The 27995-nt window shown below is 43.8% G+C and overlaps 1 protein-coding gene across 4 annotated transcripts in view; it reads right to left on the bottom strand.

Annotated features, from left to right (window-relative positions):
* TJP3 (tight junction protein 3) overlaps nucleotides 1–27995 on the bottom strand; it is a 50761-nt gene that overhangs the window by 12894 nt on the left and 9872 nt on the right. For 3 of the 4 annotated variants that reach the window (XM_087922704.1, XM_026699072.2, XM_087922702.1), the window contains exons 2-13: nucleotides 19010–19066; nucleotides 17581–17705; nucleotides 15144–15246; nucleotides 12878–13373; nucleotides 10377–10480; nucleotides 8497–8659; nucleotides 7706–7796; nucleotides 7405–7469; nucleotides 5970–6045; nucleotides 5728–5884; nucleotides 3773–3881; nucleotides 2612–2831 (exon numbers count right to left, since the gene is read on the bottom strand). In XM_087922704.1, the coding sequence (XP_087778830.1) occupies nucleotides 2612–2831; nucleotides 3773–3881; nucleotides 5728–5884; nucleotides 5970–6045; nucleotides 7405–7469; nucleotides 7706–7796; nucleotides 8497–8659; nucleotides 10377–10480; nucleotides 12878–13373; nucleotides 15144–15246; nucleotides 17581–17705; nucleotides 19010–19057 (1757 nt within the window). In that variant the 5' untranslated portion in view covers nucleotides 19058–19066. Of the gene's footprint in view, nucleotides 1–2611; nucleotides 2832–3772; nucleotides 3882–5727; nucleotides 5885–5969; nucleotides 6046–7404; nucleotides 7470–7705; nucleotides 7797–8496; nucleotides 8660–10376; nucleotides 10481–12877; nucleotides 13374–13851; nucleotides 14016–15143; nucleotides 15247–17580; nucleotides 17706–19009; nucleotides 19067–27995 lie in introns of those variants that run through there. The other variant, XM_087922703.1, reaches the window with a different exon arrangement.

Genomic DNA, 27995 nt, shown 5'->3' with positions numbered 1-27995 from the left:
CACTCTGCTAGCTCCATTCACTTGCCCCAAATCCCCCACACAATGGATTATGGGTCGTTAAATGATGATGATGATGACTGTGGTCATAAGTTGAGGACTTACCTCTACACAGTGACATAACTACTCGGTCAGATATGCTATAATTTAGGGTGTCTTAAAAGGTGGTCTGAGGATCACTGGGGGTCTTTACCCCAAATTCTCATAGGGGTTTGCATAATCAAAATTATTTACTCAATATTGAAGATATTTGAATATATAATATTGAAAATAGTAAACAATGTCACTCTTCTAATTATTTTTTATTTGCTAAAAATACGGGGTTTTTCATGGAAATATTGTATGTTACGGTCTAATGGGTTTTATAGTGTTATTTTACATTTCAATAAATAAGTACTTACAAATGTGTTCATTTAATTTTTAATCTGGCATATGTTGATAAATATAACCCACACAGACCAAACGTTTTGGGGGAGCTCCATAAGTTTTTAAAAGCATGAAGGATTCCTGAGAACAGAAAATCTGAATAAACATTGTCATATACTGTAGGTAGTCCTCGACTCATGACCACAATTAAAATAAGAAATTCTGGTGTTAAGCAAAGCAGTTGCTAAGTGAGTCTCACCCAATTTTAAAACATTTACAACACCCACATTTCAATCACATGACTGTTGGGGATGCTATGTAGGTTGTGAGAACTGGTTGTAAGTCACTTTTTTTCAGTACTGTTGTAACTTTGAACAGTCACTAAATGATTAATTCTAAGTCAAGGACTACCTGTAATTGCTTCCTTCAAATGCCTGCACTTTGACATCACTTAAGGCCGTGATGGCGAACCTATGGCAGGCGTGCCACAGGTGGCACACAGAGTTACCTCACAGACAAAGTTACCTCACTGCGCATGCACGGGCCTCACAGCTGATTTTCAGCCTGTTTAAGGCCTTTTTTGGTTTCCCAGAGGCTTGAGGAAAGCCTCTGCAGCCTTTGCAGGCTAAAAATAGGACCATTTCATCACTTCCTGTATTTCTGGAAATACAGGAAGTGACAAAACGGGACCATTTTTCAGCCTGCAAAGGCTGCAGAGGCTTTCCTCAAGCCTCTGGGAGGCCAAAATCAGCTGGGAGGCGCAGTGCAGGTAAGGTGGCGGAGGGGGGGATTGCGTGTGCATGCGCAGGGGGCGTGGTGGGGGCGTATGCATTATCTTCTGGGTGCTGGCTCGTAAGCGTGCATGCACACACAATTTTTGGCGCAGGAGCCCAAAAAAGTTAGCCACCCTTGACTTAAGGGGTAGAGCTTGCATTACATATGCTCAGTTTATTTACACTTTCTATTTATTTATTCAATTTATTCAGCACGCAGCCCATCTCACTTCCAAGGCAACTTTGGGTGGCTTACAAAATGGTAAAAAGATAAACATAAAATTAATAAGACTTTACAAAGTCTGGTTCCATGTTTGCCAACTAAAACCAAGCCAGACAGCCCAGCTTTTACAGACCAAGAACTGAGGGACAGCATCCAGCTGTTTCTTGGCTGTTATTTTTTTTTTTAAACTAACAATTAATAATGAAAGTGACATTTGTATTTTTACTTATGCCACCCCTGCTTGGAATTCATTTTTTTTGCACTGATTATGGAGCAGATTCCCCATCAGTAAGGTGACCAACCATCCTCCTTTAGGGAGGACAGTCCTCGTTTTGTAAGTTCTGTCCTCCCACGAAAAGTGTCCTCCTGCATGTCCTCCTTGTTGATATTTGAAGACTAATCTGTAAATCTCCCTATTTGATCGATGCCAAGCTGATCCGTTGTGTCTGATGTGACGTATTTGTATTTGACATGACGATTCGTCAAGGCTCGGGACAGCGCGGCGAGACGCGATTATGAGACGCATGCGCTCCACACAGGAGAATTATTTTGAGAGAGTGCGCCACGCGCAAGTGGCTTTGTTTGGTTTTTTTCCTTCAATTTATTGGTGTCCTCCTTCTCATTGTAAAAAAGTTGGTCACCTTACCAATAGGGACAGCGAAAATATTAATAACAGAGCTGGAAGGGATGTTGGAGGCAGGGGTGGGCTTCATAAATTTTAGCAAAGGGTTCTTCTGCCTGGTTGCTGGGTGGGCGTGGCCATGGTCCTAGTCGGTTTCCTGCACCACGGCGGGGTGTGTGCTCTCCCCGGGCTCTGGAGGCTTACTTCAAGCCTCCGGGAGGGTGAAAACGGCCTCTCTAGGCTCCGGAGGCTCTCTGGAAGCCGGAAACAGGCCCTTTTCCAGCTTCCTGAACTTCCAGGAGGCCCGTTTTTTGCCCTCCCTGAGCCTCCATGCATGCCCTGCACTTACCTGCATCCAAAATGGGCCGCGTGGGGACTCCTGGGAGGGGAGGGGCAGGTTGGGCAGGGCCAGCCAGGAGAGGGATTTGTGGGGTTCTCCGAACTGCACAGAATCTTAGCTAGGGGCTCTCCCGAATCCCTGCGAACCCCCCCGCCCCAGCAGCCCACCCCTGTTTGGAGGTCATCCAGTCCAACCCCTTGCTCATTTCAGACAAATGACCATCCGGTCCCTTTTTAAAAAAAATCTTTAAAAATCGACAAGCTTCCCCGGCGGAAAACATACGCTTCTACCTGCTCTGGTTTGGGATAATGCCCTTGTCCAGCTCTTGAAGTTCCTTTCCGATCCGCAGAGCCAGCCAGCTTCCTAATTTCCCCCGGTATATCGTGTCCACCACGTGGAAGACTTCTCCCCGCGTAAAGCTCAGGGCGGAAGGCGTATCTTTCTCAAAATCAAAGTGGGTGCGGATGTAGAACGAATCTCCCAGGTTGGATTTGACCATCTTCTTGTAAACTAGGGAAAAGAGACCAATGGGAAGCTCTCATTCCTGCTCAGCCCAGCCTACCTTACGGTTACACATATTGTTACACATTTATTTATTTATTTATTAAAAAGGGAAGAATTCTCCACCCGTGACTGGAGTTGATGGCATTTTGGAATATTGATAAAACACAGGTGGGCAATTTCTTTTTAAAGGCAGGTATCCGTATATCCACCTTTTCATCCATCCCTCTTTTTATCCATTCATCTGATTTTCAGGAGCCTCAGTTGCTTGTCTGGCTGGGTTGGATTTGTGGGGCTGATTCTTTTTGATAGAAGGCTTAACCGAATATCAGAGTCGGAAGGGACCTTAGAGGTCTTCTAGCCCAACCCCCTGCTTAGGCAGGAAACCCTACCCCATTTCAGACAAATGGCTGTCCAACCTCATCTTAAAAACTTCCAGTGTTGGAGCATTAATTTTACAGCTTCTGGAGGCAAGTTATTCCACTGATCTGATTGTTCTAAATGTCAGGAAATTTCTCCTTAGTTCTTGGTTGCTTCTCTCCTTGATTAGTTTCCACCCATTGCTTCTTATCCTACCTTCAGGTGCTTTGGAGAATAACTTGACTTCCCTCTTCTTTGTGGTAACCGCTGAGATATTGGAAGACTGCTACCATGTTACACATAGTCCTTTTCATCAAACTAGTCATATCCCTATTCCAGCAACCGTTTTTATATGTTTTAGCCTCCAGTTCCCTGATCATTTTTGTTGCTCTTCTCTGATAATAATCTTTGTTGATCTTTATTAGCCTCTCAACATCATTCTTACATCACGGTGACCAAAACTGGATGCAGGATTCCAAGTTTAAGGGTGCTAACTTCCCCATAACCACATCCCCTGACCGGAAACGCACACGTGGGAGGGAAAAGAGGGACAAAAAAAAAAATCTACCAATGAGGAATAAATCACTTACTGTCCTGTTTGTTTTGAACATGGAAGGTCACTTCTTCCCCTGGGAGCAACTCCATCAAGTACTGCACAGCATCCTCCCGTGTCAAGTTCTGGAAGGGCTTCTCGTTCACCTGCCGAAAGAAAGGGGCAAAAGCGGGTTGGCCCAGCACTGCCCACCTCGTTTGCCCATCTGTGTTGATCTTGCAATGATTACTATTTGAGGTACATTGCCTTGCATTCAGAAACTCAAGGTGACGTGCAGAGTTGAGGTCCGCAAATCTTAAAAGTGATGGCCGAGGTTGAGAAACACTGGTCTCGTCTGTAACTACATTTGATTGATTGATTGATTGATTTGTATCCCACCTTTATTATTTTTATTAGGGCAGCACTGTGGCTTGGTGGTTAAGATGCTGGGCTTGTGCGGCTGGAAAAGCCAGCAGCCCAGGTTCGAGGCCCGAGCCCCACAAGGCAGGGTGAGCTCCTGTCCTCGCCTCAGCTCCTGCAAACCTAACAGTTCGAAAGCATGCAAGTGCAAATAGATAAATAGGTACCACTTTGGTGTGAAGGTCACAGCACTCTGTGACCTCATGCTGGCCATATGACCGTGGAAATTCTTCAGACAGCGCGGGTGTCCACTAAAAAAAAAGATGCTCCTTTGGTCTTTTTAGTTGCCAGCAGAAAGAGAATGGGGGGAATCTGTGCATTCCTCAAATGCCTTAGATAATCATCTTGGCAGCCCAAAGCTGTCGGTGCACAGGAATATCACTGGAAAGCATGATTGATGACTATTGGCTATGGATGTGTCCCATTGGAGAATATACATCCAGGGGGTGGGGGGAAGACCAGGGTCAAGGGGGAAATGAATGATGTATTTTAGTGTCGGCTGCACCCAGCTAACGCCAACATGGCCACTCCTAATAAATCAATTTTTTTACTCTGAGAGATGTGGCTAGAGACTTATGATTTGAATGGGGGTGGATTTGTTGGAGCCCTGACAGCTGGCTCAATGGCCTTGCAACTGGAATTAGCACTGTCCCCTACAGTTAGCAACACTATTGGAGTAAAATGTGCAGGGATTCCTTTACCTTTCATAATTCTTACAAATAACTCAAGGTGGGCGAACATATCCAACACACCTTCCTCCTCCCTATTTTCCCCACAACAACAACCCTATAAAGTGGCTTGTGATGAGAGAGAGAGTGAGTGGCCCAAAGTCACCCAATTGACTTTCATGCCTAAGGCGGGACTAGAACTCTCAGTCTCCGGATGATTGGCCCAAAGTCACCCAGCCGGCTTTCATGCCATCAGAAGTTGTGGGAGCATCATCACTGGTGGCTTCCAAGAAGAGACTGGACTGCCATTTGCCAGAAATGGTGTAGGGTCTCCTGCTTGGGCGGGGCTTGGACTAGAAGGTCTACAAGGTCCCTTCCAACTCTGTTAATCTGCTATCAGCCTAAGGCGGGACTAGAACTCTCAGTCTCCTGGTGATTGGCCCAAAGTCACCCAGCCATCTTTCATTCTTAAGGTGGAACTAGAACTCTCAGTCTCCTGATGATTGGCCCAAAGTCACCCAGCTGGCTTTCATGCCTAAGGCAGGACTAGAACTCTCAGTCTCCTAGTGATTGGCCCAAAGTCACCCAGCTGGCTTTCATGACTAAGGCAGGTCTAGAACTCAGAGTTTCCCCGCTTTCTAGCCTGATGCATTAACCATAAGACCAAACTGGCTCTCTACACCAGGAGTCTCCAACCTTGACAACTTTAAGATCTGTGGACTTCAACTCCCAGAATTCCTCAGCCGGCTTTGAAGTCCACAGGTCTTAAAGTTGCCAAGGTTGGAGTCCCCTGCTTTACACTTTCCTTCCATTACTTCTAGTTTTCTCCTTTGGAGCCAGTAATCATTCAAGCACATAACCCAAGATTCGACATCTACCAAGGTCAGAGGTAGCTCATAAGTCATAGTTCCCACCCCTAAGATACCTGAAGGATTTGGTCGCCTTCTTGGATGCCTTGCATCTCAGCCGGGCTGCCCTCCTGCACGCCAGACACAAATATCCCAACGTCGTTTCCACCGGTAAGAAGGAGCCCGATGCTCTTGGCTTTGACAAAACGCACCACCTTCAAATCGGGGCTGTACCTGCAAAAACAGAATGTGGTTCAAATCCACAGTCTTGTGTCTGGATTCTGCCATGCCAAAAAGAGTCTGCCAATGTGGAGCTTACCCCGAAATCCTGTCATTTTGCATCATGGAATTATTTCCTTGGAAATTGTACTCATCGGTGGGGGATTCCTCGGGATCTAGAAGAGGGTAGAAAGAACCCACGGAATTATTTATTTATCATATGGCACATTCACCTCACATTTTGATAAAAACACAAGAGATAAAAATATGCAGTAAAAAGTAAAGGTTCTCCTCGCACATACTGGCTAGTCGTCTCAGGCTCTAAGGGATGGTGCTCATCTCCATTTCTAAGCCGAAGAGCCAGCGCTGTCCGAAGACGTCTCCGTGGTCATGTGGCTGGCATGACTAAATGCCAAAGGCGCATGGAATGCTATTGCCTTCCCACCAAAGTGGTCCCTATTTTTCTACTTGCATTTTTACATGCTTTCGAACTGCTAGGTTGGCAGAAGCTGGGACAAGTAACGGGAGCTCACTCCATTATACAGTGCTAGGGATTCGAACCGCCGAACTGCTGACCTTCTTGATCAACAAATTCAGCATCTTAGCCACTGAGCCACTGTGTCCTTTTTAAATATGCAGTATGAAACCTAAAATACAGGTAGTCATCAACTTACAACAGTTCATTTAGTAATCCTTCAAAGTTACCACAGCACTGAAAAAAGTGACATATGACCATTTTTCACACTTACGACCATTGCAGCATCCCCACGGTCTCATGAAGTTCAGACAGTTTGCAACTGACTCATATTTATGACCATTGTAGTTTCCTGGGGTCATGTGATCCCCTTTTGCGACCTTCTGAAGAGCAGAGTCAATGGGGAAGCCAGATTCATTTTACGACCGTGTTGCTAAGTTAACGACTGCAAGGGAGTCACTTAACTGTGGCAAGAAAGGTCGTGAAAAGGGGGCAAAGCTCACTTTTTTTCAGTGCCACTGGATGGTCACTAAAGGAACTGTTGTAAGTCGAGGACTGCCTGTACAATACAGCAGAATAAGACAGCAGGGTAGAAGAGGAAGAACAGGAGAAAATCACAAGATACAATGACCTGCAATTAGAAGTAGAACAACAGTGGCAAAAGAAAGCAAAGATAGTATGAATAGCAATAGGGGCCTTGAGTGTTTAATTCCAAAATGTCTGGAGCACCACTTGAACACCATCAACACTGACAAAATCCCCACTGGTCAATTGCAAAAGGCAGCTTGACTTGGAAAAGCTTACATCCTGCAACTATACCTTCAACACCATCAAACATCAACATCTGCCTATCCCAGGTCTTTGGGAAAGACTTGATGGGTGGACAAAAATGCCAAGTCTAATCTAAACATCTGGCTGACGGTGCAATCAACCATAATAGTAATAATAATAATGAGGACGAGGATGTCTGTGTTTGCAAGTGACCCCATATTTTTCCCCCTCAAGAGACATTGCTCATTATCATCGACCTTACAAGAGAAGCTAAGTTCAAGGCACTTACTAAGAACTGGTGGTGAAGTCAACTCTTCCGTTGCTGTCTCTTGTCTGCTGTAACCCCTGTTTGATCTGGCCAGGTGGGTGGGTTGAGAAAAGAAGACAAAAGCCAGAATAATAATTTGAGGGAAAGAATAATATCTTAAAGCTCTCCAGGGTATCTTTTGCAATCATTATTTAAATCAGAGGTCTCCAATCTTGGCAACTTTTAAGACTCCTGGGCTTCAACCATGCTGGATGGGCAATTCTGGACATTGAAGTCCAGAAGTCTTAAAAGTTAATTATAAGACTTTGGGAGAGATTCTTACCGGAGAGAATCCGTTGTTGGAGATTGAGGAGAATGGGGTGTACTTCCCACAGGAGCGGGAGGCGAGATGTCTGAACCAAGATCAGATATATCTTAAAAAAACCCAGAAAAGTAACTAGAATTATACAAGACAGATACTTTGTTCTGATTAAAATTCCTCTACTTAGAAGCAAATGAATCTGATAAATTTGGACAAAGTAGGAAGTCATTGCGTGGTTTGTCTGGTTGTTTTTACAAACCATGATTTAGTTATTTATTTTATTTATTTATTTGGTTTGTCAATTGCTTACAAGACAATAGGTATAAGTAAAAACATAGTTATGAATACATGAAATGGGTACATATAAGAAAAATAAAAGAAACAATAGGACAGGGACGGTAGGCACGTTGGTGCGCTTATGCACGCCCCCTACAGACCTCTTAGGAAAGGGGTGAGGTCAAGAGTAGACAGTCTAAGGTTAAAGTTTTTGGAAAATATTTGCTCTTTTAATTAGGGGGAAAACCAGGGGAACGTTTAGAGTTGGTTTTCAATAGCTGTGCCAATCTGATGTATCCAATAAACAGATTCTTTGAGGAATCTACTTGCCTCGGATTTCTGCTTTTGGCAGATGCGTTACTTGGAATGCTAATATTGACTTTGTAAACTGCTTAGAGAGGCCTGTAAAGCACTATGGAGCGGTATATAAGTCTAAAAGCTACTGCTATTTCTATCTCGGCAACCTCAGGAATCCACTTCCATTTCCCGCCACATCCTCTTTCCCACCCCAGGTTTTCTCCCGAGTCCCTCCTCACCATCCAGGTGGGAACTTTCAGTATCGCTGTCTCTCACTTGAGGGATGTTGACCAAGAACTGGCTGTTATCACGTAAAACAAGTAAGGTAAGTTTTCCCTCAGACTGTTCGATCAGCTGCCGCGTCTCTTCCAAAGACATGTTCTGGCTGATGACACCGTTGATCTGGAAGAGATAAAGAAAGGAGTCAGGCCAAGTAAATGTTTTCTTTGCTCAAAAGCTTATCCCCACCTCATGTCAGGAGCAAGATGAGCCATAGTGGCACGGTGGTTAGAATGCAGTATTGCAGGCTAACTCTGCCCATTGCCAGCAGTTCGATCCTGAATGGCTCAAGGTTGATTTCGCCTTCCATCCTTCCAAGGTTTGTAAAATGAGGACCCAGAATTGTTGAGGGCAATAGGCTGACTCTAAACCACTTAAGGTTGTAAAGTACTATGAAGCGGTATATAGCAATACCAACAGCAATAGCACATAGACTTATATACCGCTTCACAGTGCTTTACAGCCCTCTCTAAGCAGTTTACAGAGTCGGCCTATTGCCCCCAACAATTACAATCCTCATTTTACCCACCTCGGAAGGATGGCAGAAGACTTTATAGCATTTCAAACAAAATTCAGTCCTCTTAAAAACCTCCGGTGATGAAGCACTCACAACTTGATTGTTCTAACTGTCAGGAAATCTCTCCTTAGTTCTAAGTTGCTTCTCTCCTTGATTAGTTTCCATCCTTATTGCTTCTTGTCCTGCCCTTAGGAACTTTGGAGAATAGCTTGACTCCCTCTTCTTTGGGGCAGCCCCTGAGACATTGGAAGACTGCTATCATGTCTCCCCTAGTCCTTCTTTTCATCAGACTGGACAGATTCCTGCAAGCGTTCTTTATATATTTCAACCTTCAGTCCTCTAACCATCTTTGTTGCTCTTCTCTGCACTCTGTCTCAGTATCTTTTTTAAAATATCACGATGACCATATAACTTCTAAGGGACATATTTGCCGTCTATTTTGAAGTGTTGTACCTTATGATTCTTGACAAATGTATCTTTTATGTACACTGAGAGCATTTGCACCAAGACAAATTCCTTATGTGTCCAATCACACTTGGCCAATAAAGAATTCTATTCTATTCTATTCTATTCTATTCTATTCTATTCTATTCTATTCTATTCTATTCCTATCCTAATTCTATTCTATTCTATTCCCTATCCTAATTCTTATTCTATTCTATTCTATTCTATTCTATTCTATTCTATTCTATTCTATTCTATTCCCTATCCTATCCTAATTCTTATTCGTATTCTTATTCTTATTCTTATTCTATTCTATTCTATATGGATGCTTATTTACGTTGGGATTGTGTTGCATTCAACTTCTCTATTGGCCTCCTATAGTCATCACAAGTGGGATGGGGGATTACATTAAAGAAATTAGAAATAAACAAAATCACTGAATGAATCAATAGCAGTTTGCGTGGAGGCTGTACTGCGTTTGGAATTCAGGAGAAACTTCCTGACAGTGAGAACAATTAACCAGTGGAACACCTTGCCTCCAGAAGTTGGAGGTGCTTCATCGCTAGAGGTTAAAGGAGAGATTGGACAGCCACTTGTCTGAAATGGTCCAGGGTGTCCAGCTTGAGCAGGGGGTTGGACTAGAAGACCTCCAAGGTCCCTTCCAACTATTCTATTCTATTCTATTCTATTCTATTCTATTCTATTCTATTCTATTCTATTCTATTCTATTCTATCCTATCCTATCCTATCCCATCCTATTCTATTCTTCTCAGTGACATGACAGGAACCTTTCCTCAAAAATGGAGAGTATCACAGCAACATAAACAGGCACAACCAGATCATGAACTATTGTGATCATAGCAACCTTTTCCAACTCACCTTGAGAATAAGGTCCCCTTCCTGTAGGGAGTTATTCTTGGCCGCCAATCCTGTCTCGGTGATGTGTTTGATGAAAATCTGGCTGCCCAGCTTCAGTCCGTATTCTTGGGTTTTCAGGAAGGAAATTTTGTAACGGGGTAGTTAGCAAAATGAACATTGTCCTCATTCACAAAGTCCTCTTTTAGCAGGGGGAGGGTATGGTTGTTACAGATTGTTCTCGACTTTATGACCACAGTTGGGACCAGAACTTATATTGTTAAGCAAGGGAATTGTTAAGTAAGTTATGCCCAGTTTTACAACCTCTTTTGACATGGTTGTTAATGAATCGTGCAACTGTTAAGTGAATTCAACTTCCTCCATTGATTTTGCTTGTTGGAAGCCAGTTGGGAAATTTGCAAATGATAATCGTAAGACCCCAGGATGCAGCAACCGTTGCAAATATATGCCACTTGCCAAGCGCCCAAATTTTGATCTCATGACTGTGGGAAGGCTGCAACAGTTGTTGAGGACCAGTTGTGAATTACTGTTGTGACTTTGAATGGATGTTAAATGAACAGTTGTAAGTCAAAGACTGCATGCATAAGGCACTGTCTTTTATTTCAGACAGCTGCCCCTTAGAAGTACTTATTCTTTTAAACACTCACGTTTGGCCTTTATCTTGATCATTTGATTTTAACTTTAACAATAACATCAGCAATAGCACTTGGACTTATGTATCGCTTCACAGTGCTTTAAACCGTTTACAGAATCAGCCTCTTGCCCCCAACAATCTGGGTCCTCATTTGACCCACCTTGGAAGGATGGAAGGCTGAGTCAACCTTGAGCCTGGTGGGACCCGAACTTGCCAAATTACAGGCAGCCAGCAGTCAGCAGAAGTAGCCTGCAGTACTTTATTCTAACCAGAGATGGTATTCAGACGGTTCTGACAAGTTCTGGAGAACCGGTAGCGGAAATTTTGAGTAGTTCAGAGAACCAGCAAATACCGCCTCTGACTGGCCCCGCCAACCCCATCTCTTCTCTGCCTCCCATTGAGTCCCAGCTGATCGGCTGGGTCTTCTTTGGTTGCCCTGCACAGGAGAAGGGAGCTGGAAAGCAGGTTAGTGGGGTGAGGAATGGGATTTTGCAGTAACTGTCCCCTGCCATGCCCGCCAAGTCATGCCCACAGAACCAGTAGTAAAATTTTTTGAATCCCACCACTGATTCTAACCCCACCGCAGCTCATACTACTTTACAAACGTTTCCATTGAATGCACAAGTCTGTCACATTCAGGTGAAAAATTAGGATGTTGGCAGATCAGACCGATCGGTGTTTCTTAAAACTAGGCAGCTTTAAAATGGGTGTCTATGGAGATTCTCAGTCATCCAGGTCACAGTTGTCCTAAAGGTGCCTCTTTTTCAAGAGGCGACTGGACTTTCTGGTTTTACTTTGAAGACATTTCATCCAGGAAGCTTCCTCAGCTCTGACTGGATGGTGGGGAATGGGGATGGCTGGACTTCAGTTCCCAGGGGAATTCTGGGAATTGAAGTCCTCCCATGTTAAACTTGCTAAATTTGAAAAACAAACTGAGATACATGAACTGTATTAGGCAGAGAAAGTGGCAGAGAAAAAAATAGAGAAGCGTACAGGTGATCCTCCACTTACAACCAAAATTTCCATTGCTAAGCAAGACAATCGTTAAGTGAGTTTTGCCCCATACCACGACCTTTCTTGCCACAGTTGTTATGTGAATCAATGCAATTGTTAAGTTAGTAACGTGGCTGTTAACTGGTTTCCCCACTCTTTGCTTGTCAGGTTACAAAAAATTGATCACATGACCCCTCAACCGTCATAAGTACATGCCAGTTGCCAAGCATCTGAATTCAGATCAGGTGACCATGGGGATGCTACCACGGTCGTAAGGATGAAAAGCAGTCATCAGTCACTTTTTTCAGTGCTGTTGCAACTTCAAATGGTCACTAAACGAATGGTTGTAAGTTGAGCAGGGCTGGGCTGCTGGGGGTTTGCAGGGGTTCAGGAGAGCCCCTAGCGAAGATTCTGTGCAGTTTGGAGAACTCCCCCTATCCCGCTCCTGGCTGGCCCCACCCCATCCCCTCCCTGGTGTCCTCACGTGGCCCATTTTGGATGCAGGTAAGTGCAGGCATGCACAGAGGCTTAGGTAGGGTGAAAATGGGCTTCCAGAAAGTTCAGGAAGGCTGGAAATGGGCCTGTTTCTGACTTCCAGAGAACCTCCAGAGCCCAAGGAGGCTGTTTTCACCCTCACGGAGGCTTGAGAAAAGCCTCCGGAGTGTGGGGGAGGGCAAAAACGCCTCCCCTGGGCTGCGGTGCAGGAGGCTGGCTAGGCCACGCCCACCATGGCCACACCCACCCAGCAACCGGGCAAAGAACCTTTTGCTAAATTTTTTGAAGCCCACCCCTGAAGTTGAGGACTACCTATATCTTAATTTGGAAAAGCAGAAAAGGATAAACGGGTGAAAAAAAAAAAGAAAAGTTAGCCGTTCACCTTCACTCTCCTTCCGTTTCACCAAAACTGAGCGGACGGGTTTCATCGGCACGTCCTGCCTTGGCAGTCTCTTAAACCCAGACATGAGGACAAGCCCGCTGTTGCTTCCTTTGTAATGGTGCCCATTGGCCAGAGGGGGCTTATCAGACCCGCTGTCTTGGCTCCGCCTCCGGTAGCCGCCCTCTTGGCTCCGCCTCCGGCTCCTGAGGGGTTGCCTGCGGGTGCTGTCATTTTCATCCTCACGATAATGTCCCGAACTTCTCTCGCTGGATGAGTCTCCATCGTAACCGCGGTTATGTTCTGCTTCTGTCCGCTGCCGGCTCTTCCCAGGATGTCGTCCCGAGGCTGCTGACTCACCCCCCTGATACCCATAATCCTCATCCGAGTCATCGTTTCTCCCATCCGTCGCATGTTTAGTAGGAGTCAAGGGAGGCTGGCTTTTTGGCTGGCTGGATTTGGTAACAGGGAGATGGATTTTTCTGGGTCTTTTTACGGTCTGCAATAAGAGAAAGAGAATTTGCATCTGGGATTTGCATCTGGGCTAATGTTTCTCAACCGTGGTAGCTTGAAGATATGTGGACTTCAATTCCCAGAATTCCCCAGCCAGCTGGCTGGGGAATTCTGAGAGTTGAAGTCCACACATGTTAAAACTTACTAAGGTTGACAAACACAGCTCTGGGCTGTCCACTTTATTAAATAAATTAAAAAAAAACACCAAAAACTGAGCAAAAAGATTCAAACCCATCAGATGAAATAAAACAGAAGTATGAAAAGTTGCTGGGTTTTTTTAGGCAACTTGTCCACATTTCCTATCGTGGGGAGGAGAATATTCAAGTCCCACCCAGCACAATTCTTTTCCTCAACAATTTTTTTTTCAAGATTCTTGACAGAGATTTTGTCGCAACGTTAAAAAAATAACGAGGGCTATAAAATTATTGAAACTGAAATTTGATGCAGTTCCCTAGTACACAAACCGTAATCAACTTTAACAGCACAGCCTGCTTAATCGAATGGCTAAGGCACCAGGCTAGAAATTGGTAGGCGGTGAGTTCAAATCCCGCCTTAGGCATGATAGCTGTTCTGGGTGACTTTGGGCCAGTCATTCTCTCTCAGTCCAACCCACCTCACAGGATTGTTGCTGTGAGGGAAATAGGAGGAGAAAGGAGTATTAGGTATGTTTGCTACCTTGAGTGATTTGTAAAAATAATCAAGGCGGAATACCAATAAATAAATACAGTATAAATATGATCCATGTAGATCTGTCACTCCTATTTTACAGGATGAGCAAGGAAACAAGAATAGCGGAATAAAAAGGTTGGAAGGGACCTTGAAGGTCTTCTAGTCCAACCCCTGCTCAAGCAGGAACCCCTATACCAGTGGTAGCTAACCTTTTTGGACTCCTGTGCCAAAAATTGTGTGTGCACGTGCACTTGTGTGCCAGCACCCAGAAGGCAATGCATGCACACCCACCCACGCATGCATGCGCAATCCCCCCGCCACACCCTTACCTGCACTGTGCCTCCCAGCTGATTTTTGGCTTCCCAGAGGCTTAAGGAAAGCCTCTGCAGCCTTTGCAGACTGAAAACTGGGCCTGTTTCGTCACTTCCGGTATTTCCGGAAATACAGGAAGTGATGAAACAGGCCCATTTTTCAGCCTGCAAAGGCTGCAGAGGCTTTCCTCAAGCCTCTGGGAGGCCAAAAAAGGCCTCAAATGGGCTGAAAATCAGTTGTGAGACACATGCATGTGCAGTGAGATAACTTTGCCTGGGGCTCGTGTACCTGCCCGCACAAATGGCTCTGCGTGCTACCTGTGGCATGCGTGCCATAGTTCACCATCACGGCCCTATACCATTCCAGAGAAATGGTTGTCCAATCTTTTCCACTTAGTTTCCATTCATTGCTTTTTGTTCTGCCTTTAAGTGCAGAAACCAGAACATATTTACGTAACCTCAACTTCCATTTTTCTGAACTGAAAAGCTATCATTATCTGAACAAGCCAGGATACTAAACCAATATCAAACTTGACTTCATCTTCTTGGCTCATTCTGAGACTCGGTTAATCTAGAAAAGAAAGAAAGAAAGAAAGAAAGAAAGAAAGAAAGAAAGAAAGAAAGAAGAAAGAAAGAAAGAAAGAAAGAAAGAAAAGAAAAGAAAAGAAAAGAAAAGAAAAGAAAAGAAAAGAAAAGAAAAGAAAAGAAAAGAAAAGAAAAGAAAAGATTTGGAAGTCCTGCTTCTTCTCCAACAGATCTGCTTCTGCTGCACTCACAATATTAGCCAACTTGCCACAGGTTTTCAAAGTGGAGATGGCAAAAGACGAAGACACGTTCTCCATGGAGAGGCCATTGACCATGGCAATCTTGTCCCGGGTCCTGCCAAATGTAAACAGGGAGTTAAGTAAAGGCCTAACACAGAGGGATCAAACTCTCATCAACTGGTGTAACAACCAGTTCAGTGAGCATGTGCTTCATCCAAACCAGTCTGAACTGGTATAATCCGACCCCTGCTCGCATCGTCAAAGTGTCGTCACGTGACGTATTGTGACTTCCTCCCCCGCTTTGCTAAACCAGGCATGGTCCACAGGCTGCGAGTTTGACACCCCTGGCTTAACAAGTGAGAAAGAAGCCACAATGTTTCCCCTCTCCTCTTTCTTTTCCCCCCAAAATTAAAAGAGTATTAAAAAAATCTCTTCAACCCGCTTTTACCACATGGGACCAGTGGTGGGATTCAATTTGTTTTACTATTAGTTCTGTGGGTGTGGCTTGGTGGGTGTGGCTTGGTGGGTGTGGTAGGGGAAGGATACTGTAAAACAGTGGCCCCCAATCTTTTTTGTGCCACGGCCCGGTACCGGCATCACAAAATGATCCGCGGCCCGGTACCGGCATCAGCACGCATGGCAAGGCAAGGCGAGCCGAGCGACTGGCCAGCCAGCTGTCCCCCGCTTCTCCCCGCCTTCAACTCCTCCTTTGTACCTTTGTCGATGGGCTTCGCTTCGGGACGGCTTTGGGACGGTTGCTCAGGTCGCCTTGCCTTGGGTGCTGAAAGAATCCTCGCGCCTTAGTTTCGTTCGAAGTCCCCCCCTTCGATGAAACTAAGGCGCGAGGACCCAAACGCCGCTTTCCAACCAGAAAAGCTCACCCGGAAGCATTTTCTCGTCAAACAAGATGGTGCCCAGCAAACCGGCGGCCCGGTAGGAAATGTTCCACGGACCGGTACCAGTCCGCGGCCCGGTGGTTGTGGACCCCTGCTGTAAAATATCCATTCCCTCCCAACTCCTGGGGAAGATTACTGTAAAATCCCCATTCCCACCCCACCCCACCAACCTGCTTTCCAGTTCCATTCTCCTGTGCAAGGCAACAAAAGAAGACCCAGCCAATCAGCTGGGACTCGGGAGGCAGAGAACAGACAGGGGCGGGGCCAGTCAGGGGTGGGATTTTCTGGTTCTGTGAACTACTCAAAATTTCTGCTACCAATTCTCCAGAACTGGTCAGAACCTGCTGAATACCACCTCTGCATGGGACATGCCACTCCTTCACCCCCATGGCCTGCAAATCAAAGTACTTTTACTGTGCTCCTTCAGGATACCATAAGGTTCTAGTCCTCATTGTTCTAAATGAACAAACAGGAATACAATAGGAAACCGGCTTACACAGCTCATATTTTTTAACCTATTGTTTTATGATCTTTCCTGTCCCGGCTTCTCCAGAAATCACAACTGGGGTCTAATGCTCACCTATTTAGAGATATCAGAATTGGATCTGTGGCATATAAGCCAAGGACACAGACTATTTCCTATCTTCAGATCTTCTTCGTGTAAAAGTCCGTTGAACTATTTTAAAAAGCAGCATGCACACAATACAGATGTTTGAGACAGCAAAGAAATTTCATCGCACAATGTGGCACAATGGAATTAAAGTGCCAAGAAGGGAATGCCAAGATCACTCTCCTGAAGGTGAAAGTTTGACCATTTAATAATTACGTGTAGTCCTGAATTAATAACCACAATGGAGCCTGGAATTTCCACCATAATGGAAAAATGGAAATAATACTGAGACATTCAAATTTTGTGACCTCTTCTTGCAGGGGTTGTTAAGTGAATACTGCAGTCGTTAAGCAAATCAGTTCATTCCTATTGGTGATTTTTGTTGGAAAATGGCTCAAAGGATAGGTTTTCTAGCCCCCCACCCCCCAAAAATCAGAAATTGCAGCATGTGACTGCAGAATGCTACAACCGGTCATAAAGATGAACCGGTTGCCAAGTAACCAAAATGCAATCACGTCTCTGCTCAGTGTGTGTTGTGCGTGTTTGTATGTGTGTGCCACCTTCAGTACTCCAGAATCAGATCATAGGTCCCTTCTGGGAGGTGGGGTTCTGTTGTAACTTTGAATGCTTGCTAAGCGACCAGTCGTATGTTGAGGGCTACTTCTAAGTGCTATAACTAAGAAATATTATCCTGTTTTTCCACCAGAAACATCTCAGCTAAGGTGGGGCACAGTGTAGGCACTAAGTGAGCAAGCAAGTGGGTGCCCAAAGAGATAATTTACACAATTGCTGTCCCCACAAAGCAGTAAGCATGGCCCATTGGCCCAGTCATTGGTTCAATTGCTGTGACATCACAGAAGGCAAACAGCAACGGGATCTTGAAAGAGGAAAGAAAAACTTTCATTTTTCTTGATTCATGAGTTTGCGATTTTAAAGTACTTACTGGAGTCGTCCAACAGCTGGGCCTCCAGGCACCACATCTGATATGATAATAGAGGTGTCACCATCTGAACTGTTTGGACGATCACGGCCACCCGAAATGGCAATGCCAAAACCCTTCCGGGGATCCTGCATGAAAGGAGAAAAGGTTAAGCTCTTTTCTTGCACTTCTTATTGCAAGAAAATAGAACATAACTCAATATTGCAGGAACTGGATATGTCCAGTCTAACGAAAAGAAGGACTAGGGGAGCCGTGATAGCAGTCTTCCAATATCTCAGGGGCTGCCACAAAGAAGAGGGAAGTCAAGCTATTCTCCAAAGCTCCTGAGGGCAGGACAAGAAGCAATAAGGATGGAAACGTATCAAGGAGAGAAGCAACTTAGAACTAAGGAGAAATTTCCTGACAGTTAGAACAATTAATCAGTGGAACAACTTTCCTCCAGAAGTTGTGAATGCTCCAACACTGAAAGTTTTTAAAAAGATGTTGGATAACCATTTGTATGAAGTGTTGTAGGGTTTCCTGCCGAAGCGGGGGTTGGACTAGAAGACCTCCAAGGTCCCTTCCAACTCTGTTTTTCTATTCTATTCTAAGGAGAAGAAGATATAAGACTATAGCAATTGATATGAGAAATAAATGCAAAATTTCTTTTGTGGGGTCCTTGGTGCTCTCTGGGCTGGGTGGTTTTCTTGCAGATGTTTATTACCAAACTAAGTAACATGATCAGTGCTAATAGGAAGTGGGATTTGCTCAGAGCACTTTCTATTAGCACAGATGATGTTACCTAATCTGGTAATGAAATGCCTGCAAGAAAACTATCAAACTCAGAGACCACCAAGGACCCCACAGTTTAACCCTGAGCGCCAAATATTCTCTTCTATTTCTTTTGTTCCATTATTTATTTCCTGAGATCCAAGGATTGAGTAAACCCCAGCGAGTCCACAAATTCTAATGATTACTTTGCCTCAAAGGCGCTTTTTCAAAAGGCAGGTGGACTTTGTTTTTTCCTTGGAGAAGTTTTGCTCCTCATCCAAGAAGCTTCTTCAGTTCTGACAGTCAGTATTGAAGAAGCTTCTTGGATAAGAAGTAAAACCTCTTCAAGGAAAAAACAAAGTCCACCTGCCTCTTGAAAAAGCACCCTTGGGACAACCATGACCTGGATGACTGAGAATCTCCGTAGATAATGAACCCTTTCTAAATAAAATCAATATATAACAAAATAATATTAATTTAATAACAAGTCCATTTATTCCACATTAAATTTAAAAAATTAAATCTACTCTACGAATATCACAAATACAAAAACAAAAGAAAAACTATTAATGTGGAAACAAACACTTCAGACAAGGAAATATGGAAGTATAAAAGACATGTAGCGTGAAATTATTACTATTTATTTGATTCTTATGGTGGCTGCCACAATGCCTCTACTTACCCGATTCAACGTAATGGTATATTGCTCCCAGATGGTCATTTCCTCCATCTCTGCAACCTAGAAGACCATCAAAAGGGGAAAAAAATATTGAAAAATTCCAGAATTTTGGAAGTGGAAGACATCCCAGAATTATCTATTTACCAATTTTCAAACATTTAGGTTTCTCGACCCTTTTACATGTTTAAGAATGATAGAGGAGCTCAAAGAACTTTGCTTTATGTGGGTGATATCTCTGGATATTGACTGAAAAAATTAAAACTGAGAAATGTAAAATTATTAAAAGTAAGGTTCTACATTCAGGCAAAAAAAACCCAAATGCACGGGTGTAGTATAGGTGGTACTTGGCTCAATAGTAGTAACTGTGAGAGGGATCTTGGAGTCTTAGTGGACAAACAGCTAAATATGAGCCAGTAGTGTGCAGCAGCTTCCAAAAAAGCCAAAGCAATCCTAAATTGCATTAACAGAGGGATACAATCAAGATTACGTGAAGTGTTAATATCAGGGCTGAGCTGCTACCGGTTCACACTGGTTCAGGTGAACCAGTTGTTAATTTTATGTCCAGTTTGGTGAACCAGCAAATCCCACCCCTGGCTGGCCCCACCCATCCCACCCCTCCCAGGAGTCCCTGCATGATCCGTTTTGGATCTCAGGTAAGTTCAGGGCTGTGCAGAAGTTTGGGGAGAGCGAAAAACAGGTCTCCCAAAAGTTCCAGAAGGCCGGAAAAGGACCCATTTCTGGCCTCCAGAGGGCCTCCAAAGCCCAGGGAGGCTGTTTTTGCCCTCCCAGAGAATCGAGGAAAGAGAACTGGCTGCTAAATTTTTTGAAGCCCACCACTGGTTAATACCACTTTATACTGCCTTGGTAAGACCACACTTGGAATACTGCATTCAGTTTTGGTCTCCACAATAAAAAAAATGTTGAGACTCTAGAAAAAGTGCAGAGAATAGCAACCAGGATGATTAGGGGACTGGAGACTACAACATATGAAGAACGGTTACAGGAACTGGGCCTGGCTAGTCTAGTGAAGAGAAGGACCAGGGGAGACATGATAGCAGACTTCCAATGTAGAGTTGTAATTGCAGGAATGTTCCAATCTCTCGGATGGCAAACCTCAGATAAAGAATGTTTCCAAGCAAATACAACTCAGGCAAACAAAGTCACTAATCTAAAGGAGGATTAGAGAGAGGAAGTAAACATATGTTGGACTTTAACTAGAGATAATTAATTGTGTTAATTACTTTGCTAAACAGTAACGAAAGTTAAGCAGTAACCAAAGTTAACCAATGATTGAGGATAATTAAAAATGTGTATAAATACAAGACCAGACTCCAATAAAGATCATCATGATTCAGTCGATCATGATCAAACAACTCGACTGCCTCGTCATTACAACACTCCAATATTTGAGGGGCTGCCACAGAGAGGAGGGGGTCAAGCTATTTTCCAAAGCACCCGAAGGCCAGACAAGGAATAATGGATGGAAACTGAACAAGGAGAGATTCAACCTGGAAATAAGGAGAAATTTCCTGACCGCTTTTTGATGCTTTTTATAACTACACAGCACTTTATACAACTGTGTAGTTGTGTAACTACACAAATGTTGCAGCTTTGAGAAAAAAAGCAAAAAGGCAATTTTTAGAGCTGCCTTTGAATACGATTTTCCTGTTCTCCTTGTCAGTTGAAGGACTGGATGGTATTTAGCAGCAGAAACGTAACACTGAAATATTTTAAGGAAAGGAAAAGTAGGTCATCTTTCCCTCTGAAGCAAATCTTACCACCAGTTTCTTGCCAAGGAGCCAGACGATGAAAGATACGTCCCTGCAAAATCCTTGGGGAATTCTGCACAGCCTTTTGTGGTATATTTATGGAAACAATTCTCAAGGCATTTGCAAGTAAGTGCCCAAGACAAATCTGCCAGTGTAATTAAATGCAAAGGAAGACATGCCCTTCTGTTGTGCTTTTAAATTCAGAAGTGGGATTTCAAACACCAGAAGCTCAGGCTCCCAGGTAGCGTTGCATTTTCACCAAAGATGAGCTGCAAAATGCCAAGAAAACACTCTTTCGGATATTCCCCTGGTCCCGTCATGCAAACCAACTAGCACCACTGAGATCTAAGTGTAGACAAATCCCCTCGAGTCATGTGCAACTTCTGGTAATTTTTTTCCTTGGCACTGATTTTTATTTCTTTACACATTTATTTTTAATCCCACCTTTATTGTTGTTTATAAATAATTCAGTAAAATAATATGAACATGATTTTGCTGCTGTTTTCTTCTAGGTAGGATATTAGGGTCAGGTGTGAAAGACCAAGTCCATAGGTGAAGATTCAATTACACTGATTTTTTTGGTAAAAACCAGAGGTGGTATTCAGCAGGTTCTGACCAGTTCTGGAGAACCGGTAGCGGAAATTTTGAGTAGTTCAGAGAACCGAAAAATACCACCTCTGACTGGCCCCACCCCCATCTCTTCTCTGCATCCCATTGAGTCCCAGCTGATCGGCTGGGTCTTCTTTGGTTGCCCTGCACAGGAGAACGGAGCTAGAAAGCAGGTTAGTGGGGTGGGGAGGGAATGGGGATTTTACAGTAACCTTACCCTTCCACGCCCACCAAGCCCACTCCCACAGATTTGAATCCCACCACTGCTAAAAACCTATGCACAGGAATCTTCTCAACCAAAGGTTAGCACTGGGTTAGAGTTAGGTAAGATTCAATGACATTCAAGGGGGATGTTGGACTCATTTGTAGGGATTTTAGGCTAATCCCTCTTATGACTCCACCCCCAGGCTCTGCTACTCCTTCTATAATTTTCTTCATTACCGATCTAGATTTACTGGTGGTCTCCCATCCCCATTCTAATTGCTTTGGTTTTTGAAAAATTGTCTCTATTTATTTATATAATTTATATGAGCCCCTTTCCCCCATCTTAGCTTTGTGACACCAACTGATGTAAAATATAATACAAAATATTTTTAAAAAATTATAATTGGTTTAGGTCAGGGGTGGGATTCAATTTTTTTAACAACTGGTTTTGTGGGCATGGCTTAGTTGGTGGGCATGGCTTGGTGGTAATGTGACTGGCTGGGTGTGGCCAAATCAACACCACTCACATCGAGGCATGCATCTCCTCGCCTGGCCTCTCATGACTGTGGGGATGCTGCAACAGTCGTAAGAGTGAAAAATGGTCACTTTTTTCAGTGCCATTGTAACTTTGAATGGTCACTCCACACAAGCAAAGTACCAGCAAAGGAGGAAAAAAAAAAACTCCTGAGAAGTTCCTGAGACAGGAAGTCTAGTCCTGCCAAGAATGTAATAAGGGTTAATGGAGAGGCAGCTTCTGTAAGCAACACCAGAATGTTTCCTTCCTGCCTTCCTTACAGGATTAGGCCAGTAATTTCTTCTAACAACCGGTTCTCCGAACTGCTTAGAATGTTAACAACCGGTTCTAGAGAATGGGTGCGAACCGGTAGAATCCCACCACTGGTTTAGGTCCTTTTGATGTTGCCTCTTCTTGTGACTGTATGTTCAGAATCCTTTTAAAAACAACAATTCCTTGTTTCTTCAACCTTTTTCTCTCAGGACCACTTTCTAGTTTTTAAAATTATGCACTCTAAAAGAGCTTTTGTTTGTATGGGTGACATTTATTGAAATTTCTCATATTAAAAATTAAAATTGATGTGTTCGCTGCCACTATAGTTTCTCATAATGGTCTGATGGGATTCTAATATGGTATTATTTTTCAGCACAGGCTAGCAAATAATTTTGATTTTTTCACATCCCTGACAGGATCTTAGGAGACAATTCAGCCTACATTTTGAGAAATATTGAACTAATGCATAAAAAAGGGGGACAACAAGACTTTAATATTTTTTTTCTTCCTACTGTTTTTTTCTGCAGTGTTTTTTTTCAGACTAACTGAAAATTGATCCATTGGTTGTGACAGGAATTGACCAACTGGTTTATCACCTGAGCCTGACAATGTCACCCAGCTGGCTTTCAAGCAGGAAACCCTATACCATTTCAGACAAACAGTTGTCCAGTCTCTTCTTAAAAACTTCAAGTGTTGGAGCATTCACAACTTCTGGAGGCAAGTTATTCCACTGACGGATTGTTCTGTCAGAAATTTCTCCTTAGTTCTAGGTTGCTTCTCTCCTTGATTAGTTTCCATCCATTGCTTCTTTTCCTGCCTTCAGGCGCTTTGGAGAATAGCTTGACTCCCTCTTCTTTGTGGCAGCCCCTCAGATATCGGAAGACTGCTATCATGTCACCCCTGGTCCTTCTTTTCATCAAAGTAGACATACCCAATTCAAGCAACCGTTCTTTACGTGTTTTAGCCCACATTCCCTTAATCATCTTTGTGGCTCTTCTCTGCACTCTTTCTAGAGTCTCAACATCTTTTTTCACATCGTGGGGATCAAAACTGGATGCAGGATTCCAAGTGTGGCCTTACCAAGGCATTAAAAAGAGGCATTAACACTTTATGTGATCTTGATCCTGTCCCTCTGTTAATGCAGGCTAGGTGTTGGCTTTTTTGGCAGCTGCTGCACACGGCTGGCTCATATTTAAGTGATTGTCCATATTTAAGTGATTGTCCATATTTAAGTGATTGTCCAACTCACCGTCTCTTAATGATTGGCCCAAAGTCACCCAACAGCTTTCATGCCTAAATTAGGATTAGAACTCAGAGTCTCCTGATTTCTAGCCTTGGCCTTCATCGCTAGACCAAACTGGCTTTCTGGGACAAGACTTTAATTGCATTCTTGCAGTCATCACCACCTTGATTGTTTAGGTCGGCTCCCTCCACCAAGCCCCTTGTCTGAGCCTATTTCAGCCGGGGAAGGAAAAAGTAATAATACTTATTTGAGATCTAGCAACTTGTAAGATTTATCATGTCATTTGGAATATTAATGGAAAATCCTCTCACAAAACAAAAGGGATAAAGGACAAAGTAAACTGCAAAGCATTTTGCGCTGAACTGCTCCACTGCAACAATTCATAGTGCAAAACCGCATTTCAAAAGAATTTCAGAATACTGTGTTTTGAATGCTGTATCCTGGAAATAATCCAAGTTCAGAATACACAATTTTGGGGTCAAAATGATCCTCAGCTGTTCAAAATGTTTGCACTCCAGCTAGGACATCTACCAATATTTCATGCACAGCCTCGGAGGGGAAAATCAACCTGTTTCGGTGCACATGATGTTATGAACCAAAAGTACTCCATATAAGGAAGTCTCCGTGTTTGCAAACTGCAGAAATATGCAATTAAAGAACAAAAACTTTACTAGATAAATTCATCTAGTAAAATCATTTAATATGTTTGAATATAGTCTTATATAACTGTATTGACCTTCTGGACACTGTCTAAAAAAAATAACCTGGTTATTTTTTTCTTTCTTTTCCTGTAACACTAGAATTCTAGGAACACAGTGATTTTTCAAAGGTATGGCAGACTTGCAAAATTGCGCCCACAATATGCATTACTCCCACAATTGGGACCAAAATTTCCATTGCTAAGCAAGCCGGTTGTTAAGTGAATCGCACCCAATGTGTTATGAACTTTACTGCCACAGTTGCTAAGCCAATTGCTGCTCTTAACAGATAATCAGAGTTGGAAAGGACCTTGTAGGTCATCTAGTCCAACCCCTCCCCGCCCAAGCGGGAGACCCTATACCATTTCTGACAGATGGCAGTCCAATCTCTTCTTGAAAGTCTCAAGGGATGGCGCTCTTGTTAAGTGAATCCTCTGGCCATTAAACGAATCAGGCTTTTCCCACTGACTTTGCTTGGAAGCCAACTGGGGAAGTTGCAAAGAGCAATATTTCGTAAATATATGCCAGTTGCCAAGCATCAAATTTCTGATTGACTGGGGGGACGGGGTGTGTGAGAATGCTGCAACGGTCCTAAATGCAAGGACTTGTTATGGTGTGGTTGTTAACTTCAAATGGTTGCTCAAAATTGTTGTAAGGCAAGGACTATCTGTACTGTGAATACCAAAAAGGACTTCTCGGGTTAAGAGGCAGTCTATCTCAAGAGAAGAACAACAGAAAGAGAGTGCTGGTCTTCATAAACCCAACAGAGATGAGGATAAAGTGGGGAAAATAAGACCCTTCAGCTGCAAAAGCACTCTACCTGAGATTTAGAATAGAATAGAGCTAGAAGGGACCTTAAAGATCTTCTAGTCCAACCCCTGGCTCAAGTAGAAGATCTATATACCAGTGGTCGCCTACCAGTGGGCCGGGGACCACTGGTGGTCTGTGGGAAAATTTTGCTGGTCCACAGAGAAATGTCACCCCCAAAGCAATTAATCCAGGCTGCATGGGAATACAGGGCGCCGCCGCCCATATGGCCCACGGGAACACAAGGCTTGCGTTGCTTGCATTGCGAACAACACGAGGTAGTGAGGGGAGGGGGGAAAGGGTGGAGTGGGGGAACTTGCCCCACTCGCCCCATCCACCAGGCTGCTTCTTTCTGCTTCTTTCTTCTTCTGCTTTTGGCTGCACACAAGGAAAGCAGCAAAAGTCTTTCTTTCTCTCCCCCAAAGTCCGCCAGAAATGAGTCTTTGGGACCCTGCACGGTATCCTGCTCCAAGAGGCTGTGCCGGCAAAGACTCATTTCTGGCGGAGTTTGGGGGAAAGAAAGAAAGACTTCTGCTGCTTCTGCTACTTTCCTTGCAAGAGGTCAAAAGTCTCTCCCTCTCTCTCTACCCCTGAGAACTGAGCTGGAGACGGTATCCTACAATCCCAAATAAAGAATGATCAATTGGTAGGAAAACGGGGTGGGGAATTTTCCGGCAGACTTTATTTTGGGATTTTTCGCGGGATTTAAAATTATGAGTTTGGTGGTCCCTGAGGTCCAAAAGGTTGGCGACCCGTGCTATATACCATCTCAGACAAATGGCTGTCCAGTGTCTTCTTAAAAATTAGATTATTTCCTAATTAAAAAGTTAGTTTATGTTCTTAAAAAACATTATTTGGAACCGAGCATAAAATGAATGCTACTTCAGGCTCAACTCGCAGAAAGCAAGAATAGCATGGTCTTCAATTTTACCCAAGAATGTGCATAATTTATATTCCTAAACAAGGAAAGCCTAACTAGCGAACTGGTGCTAAAAATGCCACTTAGCTACGGTGGATAAAATAAATACAAAATGTTGACATAAACAAAATGAACAAACAATTCACTACAGATAACATCAGCAATGACTCCAAGGCAATTTATTAGGTGAGTATTTCAAAATTATACCAAAGGCTGAGTAACTTAGAATTTGGCAATAGGCTAAATGAGTATGTGTGTAATGAGAACGTTGTGAGCTTCTCTGTTTATGTGCCACGTCAATATTGCCTCATAATCACCACATAGATAGGTTTTCTCCAGACTGATCAGTCCCTAGCCTGTCTTTTAGGTCTTCCAACAGCATAGAAATAGTCCTCAATTTATGACCAATCGCTTAGAGACCGTCATTTATGACATTTTCTGCTGCAAACCAGCCTTTACTTCCAGTTTCCTCCACAAAACGTCCATTGCAGACAATGGATTTGCTTAATGACCATGGCATTCACTTTATGACTGCTGCAGGAAAGGTCACAAAACTGGGTGCAGTCACGCGGTGACCTGTTTAACAACCCACATGCTACTTAACAACCACAATTCAGGGGTCCATTACAGTCACAAGCTGTAATGAGCCCAAAATTTCCATTGCTAAGCAGGACAGGGCTTAAGCGAGTTTTGTCCCATTTTACGACCTTCCTTGCCACGGCTGTTAAGTGAATTGCTGCAGCTGTTCAGTTAGTAACACAGGTGTTGAGTGAACCTGGCTTTCTCATCGACTTTGCTTGTCTGAAGGTTGCAAAAGGGGATCATGTAACCTCAGGGACACCGAATCCGTCACAAATACATGCCAGTTGCCAAGCGTCTGAATTCTGATCACATGACCATGGGGATGCTGTAAATTATTATAAAAGGGAATTTACAATTTTTCAGGGGGCTGGAAAGGTAAGAAATCAGGCTGAAACTTTAGACAAATTTCTAGATTATTTATTTATTTATGTCCTACTTTTATAAATAACTCAAAGTGTCAGACATTCTTAATACTCCTTCTTCCTGCTATTTTCCCTGCAACAACAACACTATGAGGTGGGTTGGGATAAGAGACAAAACTTTGCTGTTTTCTTTTTGAATGGATTTCATCACTTGGAAACCTGACAGATTGGCCCAAAGTCACCCAGCCGGCTTTCATGCTTAAGGCAGGACTAGAACTCGCAGTCTCCTGGTGATTGGCTCAAAGTCACCCAGCCGGCTTTCATGTTTAAGGCTGGACTAGAACTCACAGTCTCCTGGTGATTGGCTCAAAGTCACCCAGCCGGCTTTCATGCTTAAGGCAGGACTAGAACTCCCAGTCTCCTGGTGATTGGCCCAAAGTCACCCAGCCGGCTTTCATGCTTAAGGCAGGACCAGAACTCCCAGTCTCCTGGTGATTGGCCCAAAGTCACCCAGCCGGCTTTCATGCTTAAGGCAGGACTAGAACTCCCAGTCTCCTGGTGATTGGCCCAAAGTCACCCAGCCGGCTTTCATGCCTAAGGCAGGACTAGAACTCACAGTCTCCTGCTGATTGGCCCAAAGTCACCCAGCCGGCTTTCATGCTTAAGGCAGGACTAGAACTCACAGTCTCCTGCTGATTGGCCCAAAGTCACCCAGTTCAAATCCCACCAGTTCAGTGAGGAGCCTTGCTCATTAAGGCCACGGGGGAAAATGGCAGGCTTCTCCCCGTAACCCAACTCTCTGGAAACGCAGAGTTCCCTCAGATATAATGGGAGCTGTCGCAGCCGGTGACAACTTTCCTGGGCTGGTGACGTTATAGCTATCTGGAAAGCCTCTAGTTTATCTCAGTAACCCTAATCTGAATATGACCGCTACCCTCGCCTTCCCAATGCCCGCAATTCAACAGTTTTACAAGCAGGAAGGTATTTCCCTCCTTCCACCACCACCCCA

This window comes from Pseudonaja textilis, chromosome 1 (genome assembly GCF_049901715.1).
Source record: "Pseudonaja textilis isolate UNSWEBS1 chromosome 1, rPseTex1.2, whole genome shotgun sequence".
Taxonomy (NCBI): domain Eukaryota; kingdom Metazoa; phylum Chordata; class Lepidosauria; order Squamata; family Elapidae; genus Pseudonaja; species Pseudonaja textilis.
This window is presented reverse-complemented; position numbering and strand designations above follow the sequence as displayed.